General features: G+C 49.5%; 1 protein-coding gene across 1 annotated transcript; it reads left to right on the top strand.

Annotated features, from left to right (window-relative positions):
- Positions 1–4,914: 4,914 nt before the first annotated feature.
- LOC122375481 (dihydrolipoyllysine-residue succinyltransferase component of 2-oxoglutarate dehydrogenase complex, mitochondrial-like) lies at positions 4,915–14,756 on the top strand. The gene is made up of 10 exons (XM_043354888.1): positions 4,915–5,016; positions 6,791–6,935; positions 7,172–7,275; positions 8,532–8,667; positions 9,079–9,399; positions 9,812–9,929; positions 10,309–10,507; positions 10,824–10,917; positions 11,853–12,010; positions 14,055–14,756. The coding sequence occupies exons 1-10, from the start codon at positions 4,936–4,938 to the stop codon at positions 14,187–14,189; spliced, it is 1,491 nt and encodes a 496-aa protein (XP_043210823.1). The 5' UTR covers positions 4,915–4,935; the 3' UTR covers positions 14,190–14,756.
- Positions 14,757–14,965: the final 209 nt, after the last annotated feature.

Below are 14,965 nucleotides of genomic sequence, written 5' to 3'. Positions count from 1 at the left end.
GCAGGGGGGGGGGGTTGGTGCGACCCCCCCCCTTGGCGTTTGAAAACGGAGCGTCGTAGAGCTTAGCGGAAAAGACCAACGGATTGCTCTCGCCGAGATCTCGCGATTGGTGGTATATTTTTTGGTCCTAGGTCAACATTTGACCTACTTTTGACCGGTCAAAGGTCAAATTTTCGGAAAAAATAGACTTTTTCAACTTTCCGCGGCGATTGCGGCAAAACGGTGGGAGATATCGACTTGAAACCTTCACTATCGTGTTCCTTGATCAATTCTCTATCATTTGGTATGTATTTCGTTTCCCTAGCTCTAAAAATGGCGCGTTGGGAGCGCCGGAAGTTGGCTAGGTCACAGTCGGCGGCAGAAATTCGAAAAATCAAAATTTAAATTTTTGAAATCTGATTGTATTTTTGGATTTGGGAGGTCCATTTGCTCCCTATAGAAGCTAATATTGCTGCATATTCCCATTGAGGTGACAAGAATTAGCAAAATAGTGGTTCGGGCGCTTTTCAAAAATAGTACCGGACGCTGTTCCTCTTGTGACGTCATAGCTCCGTGACCTGACCTGACCCGGTCAAGTTTTTTATACCATATGATAGCCAATACTTGCCCCAACATGCATGGGAAGTTTCATCACGATCCGTCAACCGATGTCCGTACCACCGGCAGGAAACCTCGGGCGTTGGCACTCAGTTTGTGAAAATCCGGCCGGAGGCTGTTCCCTTTGTGACGTCATAACTCCGTGACCTGACATGACCCGGTCAAATTTTTTTTTTATCAAAAGATGCGCAAGGTTTGCCCCATAAGGTACCCAAAATTTGGCGGCGCTGCGCGCTGCCGTTTTTGCACTATTTCCGAAAAGCCTCAGGGGGGGGGGGGTTGCACCAACCCCCCCCCCTACATGGGCGAGGGCTAGACTCTGTCTTTCAAGGTCACGCGCGGTTGCGTGATGCTGATGCATGAAAACGGCGTTTGCCGCGAAAGTTATGAATGGCCCACTCCAATTTTATCACAGATGGTTAGGAACATTGTGACGGACATAATATGCAAAAATTACCCAAATCGAAGGTGACGTGTTTTTTGCTATTTAAATTTTTCTGTTTTAATTCAAGGTCAAATGCATTTCAAGGTCACTTCAATTTAATTTGATAATTAAAAATCAAAGTCTTATCAATTGCCTATAAGACCCTGTTAATATCATTTTGATACCATAAAAGGAACCAGAGTTATAGCCATTTAAAAAATTGACGTGTGGCATTTTTCGCTATATTCGATGACCTATATCTCAGCGATACGTTATCAAATTTCGAAAATATTATACGTAACTCAGTTTTGAACCATGCCCAGTCTGCCTACAAATTTTCAGAAAAATCGAAGGGGATGACGGATTTCGGTGTTTGATTTGACGTGGAATGCCCCTGCTGTCATAAAAATTCAGCTTGAATCAAAGGTTTCAGCTTGAATCAAAGGCTTGCCAAATTTCAGCTCTCGCAGCTATCAACAAAAATAAATATGTGGAGGCGGCACCCGCCTCCCCCCCTCTCGGCCACTGCCAGCGAGATTTTAAGCGTATCATAGACGTTACAAAGCATCATATCAAGATGACACACCCCAGCAGCCATATGCACTGAACAAAAACTTATTACGCACGCTAGTCTATCGGCACCATAGCACATGGTCGAGACTGTCGTCAGCCACGGACGCGCACTCGACCAACCCTCTGAGCCCGTTGACTGCGGGTGACCTTGACATGTCAAGCCTGATCGGCGGCCGGCCGCTGTCGTGCGGTCGTTACACGCGGAGGGGAGGGAGACACAAAGCTCTACGTTATAGCCGACCTCTGACCTTTCCCTGCGCCCTGGTCACTGACCCCGCTCCATGTCGCTGGGCGGTGGCATGGCGGTGGAAACCGGTTCTAGCCTCTACATATGCCACCATTCTAACCCTCCCCTCCCCACGCTACTACGCGGCGTGGAGTACGCTCGTGCGTAACTGGACGGAGCAAGGGGTCACGCGATACAGGGGCGGAACTGGTTGCCCTCCCGCCCGCCGAGCGACCAACGACTAATACCCTGGAGAACCGTACGTAATGAGGGGATAGGGAGAAGCCTTCATGTCCCAGTCATAGGTACCTCAAATCTTCCATGAAAACGAAAAATTCATATTAGTTTCTTTCCAAAAATATATAATTCTTACCTTACTTTATTCCTTTATACGCCTTTATTACAGACAGTTAAATACGACTAATCAAGTGGAGGCCGTGGTCTCCATGGAGATCCACTAGCTAGCATTCAGCTGGCATGTTCTTCATACGCTTTGGATAGCCGCCCAAGCAGGCCTGCTTAGTGCTTACCTCGTCTTCTGACGGTCTCCGTGGCTGCGCCTCCGATAACAGTGGATATGATTGGCCGAGTGACGTCTCCGGCGACGAGCTCTGAGCGCACGCAAATTACAGTCGTGGCTGTACCTCATCTGAAAACGACGTACATGCTGTTGCAAAAGGGAAGGCTAGCCTCGAGTCGAGCGCTCAGTCTCTAATCTCCAAACTTTTATATTGTTTTCAAACAGTTGTTTTTTCCACAACGACGGTACGCGCACTTGCTCAGTTCCACTGCTTTGACCTTGTCCGATGACCGCTATTTGTGACCTTTTGTGACCCATTCGTTAACGGCCTCTTCACTGAGTGCCACGATACCAAAACTAATGTGTTCCAGGTCCCACCTGTACCTGACCTGACCTGCTGTGATGCGAACCGTCCTCCACGGCACCACGGCTCACATTGCCACGGTCTGCCGGCGGCGAAACGAGTGAAACGACCCTGTGCGCATGGCCGGTGCGTCCGGCTGAGCTCTGCAAAATCAATAATCGGCTCCACTGGGCACTGAATATGCGGGCTCAGCTACAGGTTCACTTCCCACAACAATCGCGTTTCATGTTGCTATCCGTTTATAGTTGCACCGAAGTGTTGCTGAGATACATCGATAGGTGCTGTTGCCTCCAACTGACACAGACGTGCACTAGAAGATCGAGCGGCATATGGCCTTTATCATGAGGAGAAGGGAGTGAATGCCCTCAGACTTGAGACCCTATAAGGCGCGATCAATTGACCAACTGATCAGCATGCATAGGTCCGTCGGCGTCGTCAAGGGCAGTAGGGGAGCCCAGTCTGAAACAAATAGGAGTAATAGCCCTACTCCTACCACTACCCCTACCACTACTCCTACCACTACCCCTACCACTACTCCTACCACTACCCCTACCACTACCACTACCACTACCACTACCACTACCACTACCACTACCACTACCACTACCACTACCCCTACTACTACCCCTACCACTACCCCTCCCACTACCCTACTACTACCCCTACTACTACCCTTACTACTACCCCTACTACGTACTACCCCTACTACTACCCCTACCATTAGCCCTAATACTACCACTACCCCTATCACTACTACTACCACTACCTACCACTACCACTATAATTCTAAGGAATAGTGATTGTCTTAATTGAAAAGTCCCAACCTTCGGACACCTACCACTACCACTGGGTCATTGCCACTGGGACTGTTGCAAACGCTGTTTCCACTTTCCTTCCTAACTAATCACGTATTTACTTTTCCCGCTCTCGTGAAAGTGTTGTCCGAGAGATACCTTCCCAGCCAATAATTCTGAGTGGGGCCCGACTGGGCAAACCTTGGGCATGCCCGCGGTATTTGGTTGGGCTCGCCCAAGTTCCAATCCGGGCTCTGCCCGGCGTATGACACACTTACGCCGACCAAAAACGAAAGTGGAATGGATAGGGCCCCAACTGGGCAAGCCTGTGCGGAACCCAAGCTCAAACGACCATAGGCGGCGGAACGGGGAGGGCACCGGGGTACCGTGCCCCCTTTGATTCGGGCATTTCAACATTAACCCTATGGGCGTTGCATGGAAAGAACCGGATCAAAAGTCGGCAGTTGACCCCCCTTAATTGAAGGTGTTCCGCCGCTACTGCAAACGACCTGCCCGGGCTAACTTGGACATTTCCCGACTGGTTCCATGCCGATAGCGCGGGCCAAGCTTGGGCCAGGCCCAAGCTGTGCCCTAGTGGTGAACTTAAGTAGGGCATGCCCAATGTCAGCCCAAAAATCATGGAAAGGCATTGCTTGGGCTTATCTAGGGCCAGCCCAAGTTGGTTTTGCCCAAGCATATCCCGAGCCATGGCCAAGTAGCAAAACATCTAAACCGGGCTAACTTGGGGTATGCCCAAGGTATGCCCAACTTGCCCAGGCTACGCCCGAGCAACTGTTGGCTGGGTTGTACGACAAGGAGCACACGTGCATCTCCCGAGTCTTTGGCTTAATGCGGACCAGAAGAATCGATTTGGACAATTATTTAGCCGATAGGACCTATATACCCTGGAAAGGACGACACCAATATCTACAGACACCTTTAGGTAAGGTGGAGTTTTAACAGGACCGTACCCCGGGCTGGGGCGAAGTTTAGGGCCTTGCCCGGGACGAATTCTGAATAAGAGATAGTAAAGCTCATTTATTATATAATAAATATCATATTTTTGTGTAGGAACCATTAATTAACCGATTCAAAAGCGAATCTTAACTACACGTTGATTACAAGCTCCATAATCTCAATTGACAAGTTCGTTTCGTACCAAAAGTCCCAAAAGTTCTAGCATGGCCCAGGCATGTTATAGTTTTAGATGTATACGTGGGAATATTTTCAATGAACGTTTTTGTTTTTAATCTGTTCCTTTTCTAGTTAAATGAATTTCAGGCGTAAGTTTGAAAAAAGAAAACAGGTAAAAATAGAAAAATATCCACGCAAAGCTTTGAAAAACCCGTAGGCATCAGCTGGTCAATTTTGTCATTCTCGTGACACCTCGAAAAAAGCCGATGGGTCCCCCTGTCTTTTGCGAAATCCGGGGTGAAGATGCTGCCAGCCGCGGGGAAAATGTCGCCTGCTAGGCTTTCCCGGCATGTTTTGAGGCTATACATTACTAGAACTAGTCAGGTAAGTGATGGTAATCGCTTTCGATGCAAAAATAGTTATTTTCTCAGTGCTGTGAGGCGTTAATCACCAACTTTTGCAGTGATGCTTACAATAATGGCGCATGTGTGCTCTTTGAGCTCTTCTGGATTAAATGAATTTGTTTTTCTTAATAATGTCATTATTTAGGTGAGATCTATACTTAATGCCTTTCAAGATTGAATATTTTAATATTGGGCCTCATATGTCACATTATTTGAAAGCTATCCGGTGTTTGATTTGACCCATTGGTGTACTGAGACTGTCCGAGAGCGAATATACATTTGTAATGTTTTGGTTATATGGAAAGATTTGATTTTTATACCCTGCAATATGTGTGATTTAAGTTTTTTTCAGATGCATTATTTATGATTGTATATATTCCCAGCATGGGAAATAGTTTCAGGCATGCCTTCTTAGCTCTTATTGTATCTCAATTTCAACAATGTGTTTAGAGGATGCTATCTTGATCTATGTTTTACAATATGTTTTTTATATGCTTCAAGAGGTTTTATGAAATAGGTTTGTTTTCTGACCAGGGGTATTGCCCTTGTCACATAACCTTTTTCTCTCTGAATAGGTGCTACAACTTCTCAAATTTCAAGCTACCACTAATTGGGCAGTTTGACTTGGATGCAGAATGCAGCTGAGGTACTTTCACAGAAAAAAGATATGAGACTGCAAAAGCCAAAATTGATAATTTTTCAACATATAAAGATTGAATTATGTGTATTACTGAAGCTGAGGTAAATTATACTTACTGTATTATTCTCTACAATATATCAAATATAACAAAATTGATTGTTTTCAAAGGTACATTTCATCAATGGGGAACCTGTTGACAATTAGCTCAGTTTTCAGAATCACTTCCACTAGCAATATACTAGCAATGCATTTAAGCAAGAATGTTACAGTAAAACCTGTTTTGTAATTTTATGATAAGTCATAAGTCATGCTAAGATAGGCTTTAAAACCAACTTTACACATACAAGTGTTCATTTATGACAATTGATGTGTGTCATTGTTCCACATGTAGGGTTGACTTTAATAACACTACCTGAGTTACTTCATCATGGGAATACATTTTTATTGTTTATTAAGGCAAGTTTCCGGGTATATAGCTTTTACAGTGGGAAATGACCATCTAAATAGACCACTAAAAAGACCATCCTCTAATTCCAGTCCACTGAAACCCATACCTAAGAGAGGGAATAACAAAAGCTGTTTCTTATCCACCATTCAATACTACATTCCTGATTTTCAGTCTTAGACATGTTGAATGAAATCTGGCTGGAGAACAGCAGTTGGACAAACATTATAGCAACCAACCCTTATGAAATATTTTAGAACATAAGATAATCTTTTTCACACAACTACTCTGGAAAAATAAACTGGGAAGATTTTAAGTACCTGGACTTATGCTTGATGAATAAAACCTTTGGGCACCCTACACCCCTGGGATAAGAAAAGAGCCATACCTTAAACACTGTTTCATTTTGATATTTATAGTTCAGAAGTGTGTAACCTTGTTTCAAGGGAGGACCCAATAAGGCTCAATACATTTACCTCAACTTGTACATGGGACACTGGCTAGCAGACTACATTCTACATTCCGGGCAATCTATGAATGAAGGAAGGAATGAATCTGAGAATAGACCATTGAATGACTCATTGAACTAATTGAAATGAAAATATGAGTAGTTGAATGTAACATGTGTACATTTCTCCTAACCTGACTCTGTTTTCGCTCCTGTTTCAGTGCTCCACCCCGTCGCGAACGTACCGCCTGGCGCCCGCCTCCTGGTCTGCCGGCAGCCGCCTGCCCACACTACAGCCTGTCCAGGTCACCGGCAGATGGCAGGCCGGTCTGGCCAGCCGAGGACTCCGCACCTCCGCGACACTAGGTCAGTCGAAGGGGTGTCAGGCATCTTTAGGTAACATGCCACACCTGTAGCACATCTGCACTGAACTCACGTCAATGGAAAAAAATGTATTTGTGTGTTGTGTTGGTGATAATGACGTGTGCTACATACTGTATTTTGATCGTCGTGTAGTTATGCCCTCAGTCGGTACCTACCTGCGTCCTGCAGTCATCGCCACACCATCCCTCAGTTTAACCAGGGAGCCCTCCGTCCCCCAGGTGACGATGTGAAGGTGGTCCAGGTCCCCGCCTTCGCCGAGTCCGTCTCTGAAGGAGACGTCCGCTTCGAGAAGGCCGCCGGAGACTCCGTCAAGGAGGATGAGGTATGAGAGACGCGACACCCGTCTGAAGGGACCCAGGTATGGGGGCGGGGAGCTTGGATGTTGGGACACAATGGGAGGCTGATTTTACTCAGGTGGTCCCGGTTGACATGTTTATGGAAGATCGACAATCGACATGTAAGACCTGGGTTATAATTGACGAGTAATATGTGAGTGCTGGCAGTAAGTGAGTGTGTAACTGGCTGGGCTTGAGTTTGATTGATTGAGTGAGTGAGTGGATGAGTGAAGAATAATCCAGGGAAACCGCGGACGAGTTAACATCCAAATGGTGTCCTATCTGGTATCGTTAAAACTTAAAACCACCATCTCTTAGACAGCCACTGGCTATGACTAGTTCAGCATGCTCAGGGCGCCTCACGTGCCTGCACCGACAATCTCTGAGTGCCGCACTGATGTGGGTTGTCCGAGCGGGCGACTTTGTCAGCTGAGCGCCTTGGCTCGCCGCGGACCGGCCACTGACAGCTGTGCCCATTGTGTGTCTGACGTGGGGTGGGTGTGTGCGGTGGTAACCCCACTGTGGGGGAGGAGAGGAGCGGGTGGGGAACCTTTGAGGCTCTCAGCTCACCTTTAATACTTACGGAGGCATTCAAACTCGGTGGTGGGGCCTTGGTTTGTGGCAAACGCGGCAGTTCTGCAGTTATGTTGGTTGAGTTACGGTATGGAATGTTCGAGTTGGCGGTATGCAATGATCGTACCAAACACTTGTGAGAGACCACGCCCTGCCACGGTTTGGTCTTCGGCTGTGTAGAACTCCACTGTGCCCGTACACCTGGGTCGTGTTGTCTGAAAACGGACGGTCGATATTTGGCCCTGGGATGCTGGTTACCTTGGCAACCGGCCAACGGAGCCGGGCTCAGGACGACAGTGGGTGATGGATGTCATGGCGGGCGGGCTATGAATTTGTCCTTGCTCACTGAGTGTTCAATGGTCATGAGTCTGTCCCATCATTTACGACGAATTACTATAATATGGCTGTAGGACTGTAGGACTCTAGATTATAGGACTCTAGATTTTAGAAGGGCGGCTATATACTGCAACCCCTTTCAGGAAGTTAAGCCTGCTGCTGGCCCATTAACCTCTCGCTAATAAACTTTTATTATTTTAACGTTGGCTCTAATCTTGTCCCACTGTGTTGCCGACTGTCTTACTGTGCGGACACACGTCATCCACTTGCTCCTGATGACGACCCACCTCTGATGACGCCCCACCTCTGATGACGCCCCGCCGACTGTCGGCAGGTGGTTGCCGAAATCGAGACGGACAAGACGTCAGTGCCGGTGCCGGCGCCGGCGGCCGGCGTCATCGCCGAACTGCTGGTGGCCGACGGCTCCACGGTCAAACCGGGCACCAACCTGTTCAGCATCAAAGTTGGCGGTGGGTGGCCGTGGCGGGGTTTGGGTGCGGAGGGGCAATGATTGAAGGTGGTGGAGGGTAATAGGAGGAATAAAGTCTCACTGTCTAACACACGGAAACAGCTGGGGTGTTTGGACTGTGTGAAATGCCGTTGGTGCTTTTTCACTGACAAATACGTAGCCATGGGATCTTTGAAGTCTGTTAGCGGCCGATGAAAAGCATTGGCTCAATGTTGCTGTTTTTTATTATTATAGATCCAATTTGATAATACGATAACGCCAAAGTACCTGCTTAGTCCACAGATCGTTTGTTACTGCCTATGTTTCTCGCAAACACTGGCCACATCCAGATATTCAACACTTTTTACTGATAGACCAGCCTCCCCACAGACGTCGCAACACCCTCTCACCGCCCTCCCGCCGTCCGTTTCAGCCTCCGGCGGCGCCTCCGCTGAGAAAAAGTCCGAGCCGGCCGCCGAGGCGCCCAAGAAGGAGGAGCCCAAGAAAGAGGAGCCCGCCGCCGCGCCCAAGTCGGAGCCCAAGCCCTCCGCGCCGGCCTCCTCCGCCGCCCCGGAGAAGCCGTCGGAGTCGTCCGACACTGCCGGACCGATCCCGTCGCGACCTCCGGCGAGCAGCGGCTCGCGGCCGTCGGCGCCGTCCGCCTCCATCCCTGTAGCGGCCGTGCGGCACTCGATGGCGCTGGAGAAGGGCGAGGTCAAACTGCCGCCCGACGACCCCACCAAGGAGATCACCGGTAAGGGGGCGGCGAACTGAGGGTGTGGTGAGAGGACAATGAAGCGCAGCGATAGCAGAGGCGAGAGGGTAGGGGGAGCAGCTGGGGTACTGAGCACCAGACTAAGCATTGTTTGGATGACGTGACTATACGGAGTGACTAGCGGATTGCTTTAATGTGGCGCCGGAGGATATAATGCTGTCTTTATACTGCCATTATACTAGCATTACCGCAATGAATTTCCGAGTGGTATCTGCAGTTTATTCTTACAGAACACTGTAATTGCACATCATGTTCCTAATTCCTTAATAGGTATGTTTTACAGCACCCGACTCATATCCTTGGCATGTGCTGCGTATTTTCTTCTCTATGTAACACACCATTAGCATCAGCTACCTGACATTTCACACATCTCCGTTGTTTTTCCCACCAGGCACCCGTACTGAGCAGCGTGTGAAGATGAGCCGTATGCGTCAGCGGATAGCGCAGCGACTCAAGGACGCCCAGAACACCAACGCCATGCTGACCACCTTCAACGAGATCGACATGAGGTCAGTGTGCAGCCACTGACCTCGCAGTCGGGGCGCCCGATAATCCCAATTAGCTAATGCAGTCTGCAGCGAGGCGACATGTATGGTTGGGGCCATTTCCCATATTTATGTAGCTTCTCATTGTCGTCAGAATAACATTTTTAGTTATATTATTTTTCGTGCTGCTGTCATCAGTCTAAAAACTTCCCTGTTGCCCAGTATTGTCATTAATCTTACGCAAGTAAACAGTCAATTATGGGAATGCCGAACTGTTATCACACCTTTATCAGTAGGGAAACCTTCATGCATTACGTGCTTGTTTTGGAAACATGTTTTAATCATTCAGTGGTCTCACCCTTCGCCACTTTGTGACCCCCGCCCCGTCCACCACGGCCTCCAGCAACATCATGCAGCTGCGGAAACAGCACCAGGAGGCGTTCGTCAAGAAGCACGGCATCAAGATCGGCTTCATGTCTGCCTTCGTCAAGGCGTCGGCGTACGCGCTGACCCACCAGCCGACCGTGAATGCGGCCATTGACGGAAACGAGATTGTGTACCGCGACTACGTGGACATTTCGGTGGCCGTGGCCACACCCAAGGTAGGTGTCGGTGGAGAAAGGAGGGTGTGGTGTAGCTTGGAGGGATGGGGAGGGGAAGGCCGGATGCTGGTTGGGGGAGAGTGATTCTGTTATATAGAGGAATAAGCTGGTGAGATTGAGGCTACAAAGGGGGAGGGATGGCCAGAAAATAGAACGAGTCGTTCAGTCCATTTATGCCACGAATATGCATGACAGAAATGGTAGTCAACAAATGTATTCTGTTATCTCAGCTTCACCTACATGAAGTATCAAGTATTTATCCTTTTTACGGCCATCACCATCTACACAGCTGACCGTTCCGCTCCCGCTTCGCCAGGGCCTGGTGGTGCCGGTGCTGCGTAGTGTCGAGGGGATGAGCTATCTGGACATCGAGAAGGGCATCGAGGCGCTCGGAGCCAAGGCCAAGGAAGGTGAGCGACCTGGGGCCGGGCGGAGAGGGCTCCGGCGGGGTATGGCTAGGGGCTGATTCGGATTGGATAAAGGAAGTTCATGTGGTGTGACTCTGATAGTCATCAAGCTCACTAACGACATTGTAAGGCAATAGTCTCAGGGTGGATCTAATTAATGGGGAATCATAGATCTGTCGTGTGTTCTATGTTTTTTTTTTCTTATTCATAGTTATCTGTCAGGCCACTTTTAATCATGGAGCAAAGTTCACAAACGGTCTGTAACTGATACGACCCGTTTTAAGTGTTGTCAACTTGTACGCTCGTCATTGGTCCACTCATGAAAGGAAGCACTTCATTATTTTATGCTCTCGCGTCTCGGCATAGTAGCTCTACGTCTGAAATTCAAACCAATGCTGACAAGTGCGTGCTTATTTTGTTCTATATTCGTTACCCCTCTTCATCACAACTATCGTCGATTTATTCATGATATGAACCACTCCTTTCAGCCATTCCTTTACCGCTCTTCACCCCCACCTTGTGCAGCTCTAATGACTGTCACGTCAGACTCTGCCCTGCACTAACCCAATCCAACGCCTCTGCCCCGTTCCTCCGCCAAGCTCGCTGGCTCTGCAAGACTCGCCTCCATGACGTCATTATTCATTATCCTCTCCTCTCTTGTCATTATTCATTATTCCCCTGTCCCCCGGTCGGCTCCCTAACCGTGGAGGACATGGACGGCTCTGCCCTAACCTGACCCCCGCTCCCCCGTCAGGCTCTCTAGCCGTGGAGGCCTTGCCCTGCCTTGACCCCTTCCCCCCGCACCTCCGTCAGGCTCCCTGGCCGTGGAGGACATGGATTCTCTGCCCTGACACTAACCCCTTCCCCCACTCCTCCACCAGGCTGCCTGACCGTTGAGGCCCTGCCCTGACCCTCCCCCTCCCCCTGTCCATCGTCAGGCTCCCTGGCCGTGGAGGACATGGACGGTGGCACGTTCACTATCAGTAATGGCGGTGTGTTCGGCTCCATGTTCGGCACGCCCATCATCAACCCGCCCCAGTCGGCCATCCTCGGCATGCACGGCATCTTCCAGCGGCCAGTGGCCATCGACGGAAAGGTACGAACGATACAGGGGAAGTTGTTTTAATGCTCGGGAATGAATATCACCACGGCACTACGGCAACAGATTTGCTACTTTGTTATTAGCATCTGATTCTGATTGTTGGCTTTTCTCGCAGTGTTCAAGTTATATTTTTTTTCGATATCTTCAATCTTCATGACTGAACAGAACAGAGTTGGCCGTCCCCCTTGAAATTCTTTGCAGGCTCTCCGTTTCTCAGGCTGTCTTCCCCAGGTCTGGAAAGACGCCAACGTTATCCCCATCCACAAAAAGGCGACAAAAAGAATCCTAATAACTATCGCGGTATCTCCCTTCTCCCCCTCTGCTCCAAGGTCCTGGAGAGAGTCGTCTGTGACACCCTGCTGGCCCACGTTCTCCCGTCCTTACCTTCCAGTCAGCATGGCTTCCTTCCCAACCGATCCTGTTCATCCAACCTCAGCGTGTTCCTCAAACACAGCTGGGACTCCATCCAGGCTGGTGCTCAAACTGACTCCATTTATACTGATTATTCCTCTGCCTTCACCAGTGTCAACCACATCCTACTCCTCCACAAGCTCCAAACATCCTTCAACGTCACTGGGCGCGCTCTATCCTGGATCAGGTCCTACCTAACCAACCGTCGTCAGAGAGTGGTGCTAGATGGCATGTGCTCTGACTGGGCTCCTGTCAGATCCGGCGTGCCGGAAGGGAGTGTCTGTGGTCCCCTCTTGTTCATCTGTCTTACCGCCGACCTGCCCACCCTTATCCAAACCAACTGTATCATGTACGCAGACGACATCAAACTCTACCACCGCATCACCTCCCACTCTGACACAGAACTGCTCCAGGCCGACCTCAACCGTCTCTCCACCTGGTCTGCTGCATGGCGTCTAAAATTAAATCCTACCAAATGTCATGTCATCTCCTTCTCCCTACGAAAATCTCCCATCCTAGCCACATACACTCTAGATGGCACTACCCTACAGCGCCGATCCGAAGTCCGAGACCTAGGAGTAATCCTCGACTCCAAGCTTACGTTTGCCGCCCACGTTGACCAGACTGTTGCCAAGGCAAACCGGATGTTAGGACTGATTATCCGTAGTATGCAACTGTCTCGACGCTACAGCAGAGCCGCCTTTGATCACAAAACCATGTTGTGTACGTACTACGCTCATGTGCGTTCAATCATCGAGTATGGCTGTGTCATATGGGCTGGAGCGGCTGCATCTCACCTGACAAGGCTCGAGCGAGTGCAGCACAAGTTTCTGATGTGGTTAGCTCGTTACTCTGACAGGCGCTCTGACGACCTGGACTACTTGGTTTTACTCTCACATTTTAAAGTGCGCTCCATCAAGTCTAGATTCATACAGTACGATATCATGTTTTTATTCCACATTCATCGTGGGAAGCTGGACAATGATGTGTTAGTCGGTGCGTTCGGTCTTGCCGTACCGGCACGGAGGACGAGGAGCACGGTTCTGTGGAACACACCGCGCGCGCGAGTGAACACCGTGCAACGATGTTTGTTTGTCAGGATCCCAGCTGCATGCAACTCATTCTTGCTCCATGACCCGACCACCGACTTCTTTACTGGTAGTTCATACTCATTTAAAACACGCGCTATCGGCTTCACAATTACGCAAGGCACTTTCATGTGATCTTTTACATCATACTCACGTGCTTTACTTTTATCGATCTTGTTTTATCGAACGTTTATTCTTATGTAGGTACTGTCATCTTGTGTATTGCTTGTGTGTAACTGACTTCGTCAGTAAAAGGGCGATGGGCCTGTTGGCGATCTAATAAATACAGAAATACAGAAATACAGAACTGAAAAATTTGGATTTCATCGTTTTTCCTCTTGACTGTCTCAACCACCGTGTACTGAGCTTGATATCGAGGTGCTACAATTTCTTTTGTCCCCATTTGTTTATACGGTTACAATCGGTACGAGCGTAATGTGCACCGTTCAGCAGATCATGCACCACAGTATCGTCGCTAACGTCTACGTCGTATTCTCTCCCCGCCGCCTCTCACCTCAGTTTCTCTCTCCTACCGGCAGGTGGAGATCCGCCCGATGATGTACGTGGCGCTGACGTACGACCACCGGCTGATTGACGGCAGGGAGGCGGTCACCTTCCTGCGGCACATAAAGGCGGCCGTCGAGGACCCGCGCGTCCTCCTCCTCGGCCTGTAGGGCTGGAGAGAGTGGCCGGCCGCCGCGGCGGTAGACGTGTGTGCTGGTAGGGTGCAGTGAACCGGCCCTGAGCGGGTGGGACGGCGAGCCGCGCGGCGGCCCACCGTGCGTCAGTCGAGCGCGCGAAGTGTGAGCTATTATTGTGTCTGAAGTATGCACGCTACCGGAGTGTGAGATCATACCAAAACGGTTTGTTAGCGGCGGAGAATTCAGGCAGCGCGTCGTGTCTGGTTTTATACGCGGGAAATTCTCTGTGAATTGTGATCTTTTCCCATGGAACGGTGACGGTGACTGAGACTGAGACTGAGTCCTCACTGGGTCTGGACACGCGGCGAGACAGACACACTGTCAGAATGACTGAGCTGGGAGTGAACTCTGCCTGAGCCGGCGGGCGGCGGTCCGCCCGGCCGGACTGTATATATTGTTATCATCTGTCTCCAGCGAAGTGGAGTGCAAGAATCGCCGCACATGTCTGAATCCTATTGGCTCTGGGAATGACTCGAACGAACGACGACCGATTGTAGATGTACCCGTGAAGTATGAATACAGGATTCCCCCAGTCTGATAGCTGTGGTGTGTTGCTGGCTGGTATGAAAGTACTTCGAGGCATGTAGCCTCCTACGAGATGCATTGCACTTTAGGTTATTTGACTTATCGCGAGATGGAAACGGTGCCTTATTGCGTTGGATAAGTTCCTCAATTTTCCTCAGTGCTGGCTCGGCCAAGCATCAAGCTCCATCCTAGTTCGTAGGAAATGGAGTGAGATCGCAGGAGAG

The sequence above is a fragment of the Amphibalanus amphitrite genome, unplaced genomic scaffold, assembly GCF_019059575.1.
Source record: "Amphibalanus amphitrite isolate SeventyFive unplaced genomic scaffold, NRLGWU_Aamphi_draft 001850F_arrow, whole genome shotgun sequence".
Lineage (NCBI taxonomy): Eukaryota > Metazoa > Arthropoda > Thecostraca > Balanomorpha > Balanidae > Amphibalanus > Amphibalanus amphitrite.
This window is presented reverse-complemented; position numbering and strand designations above follow the sequence as displayed.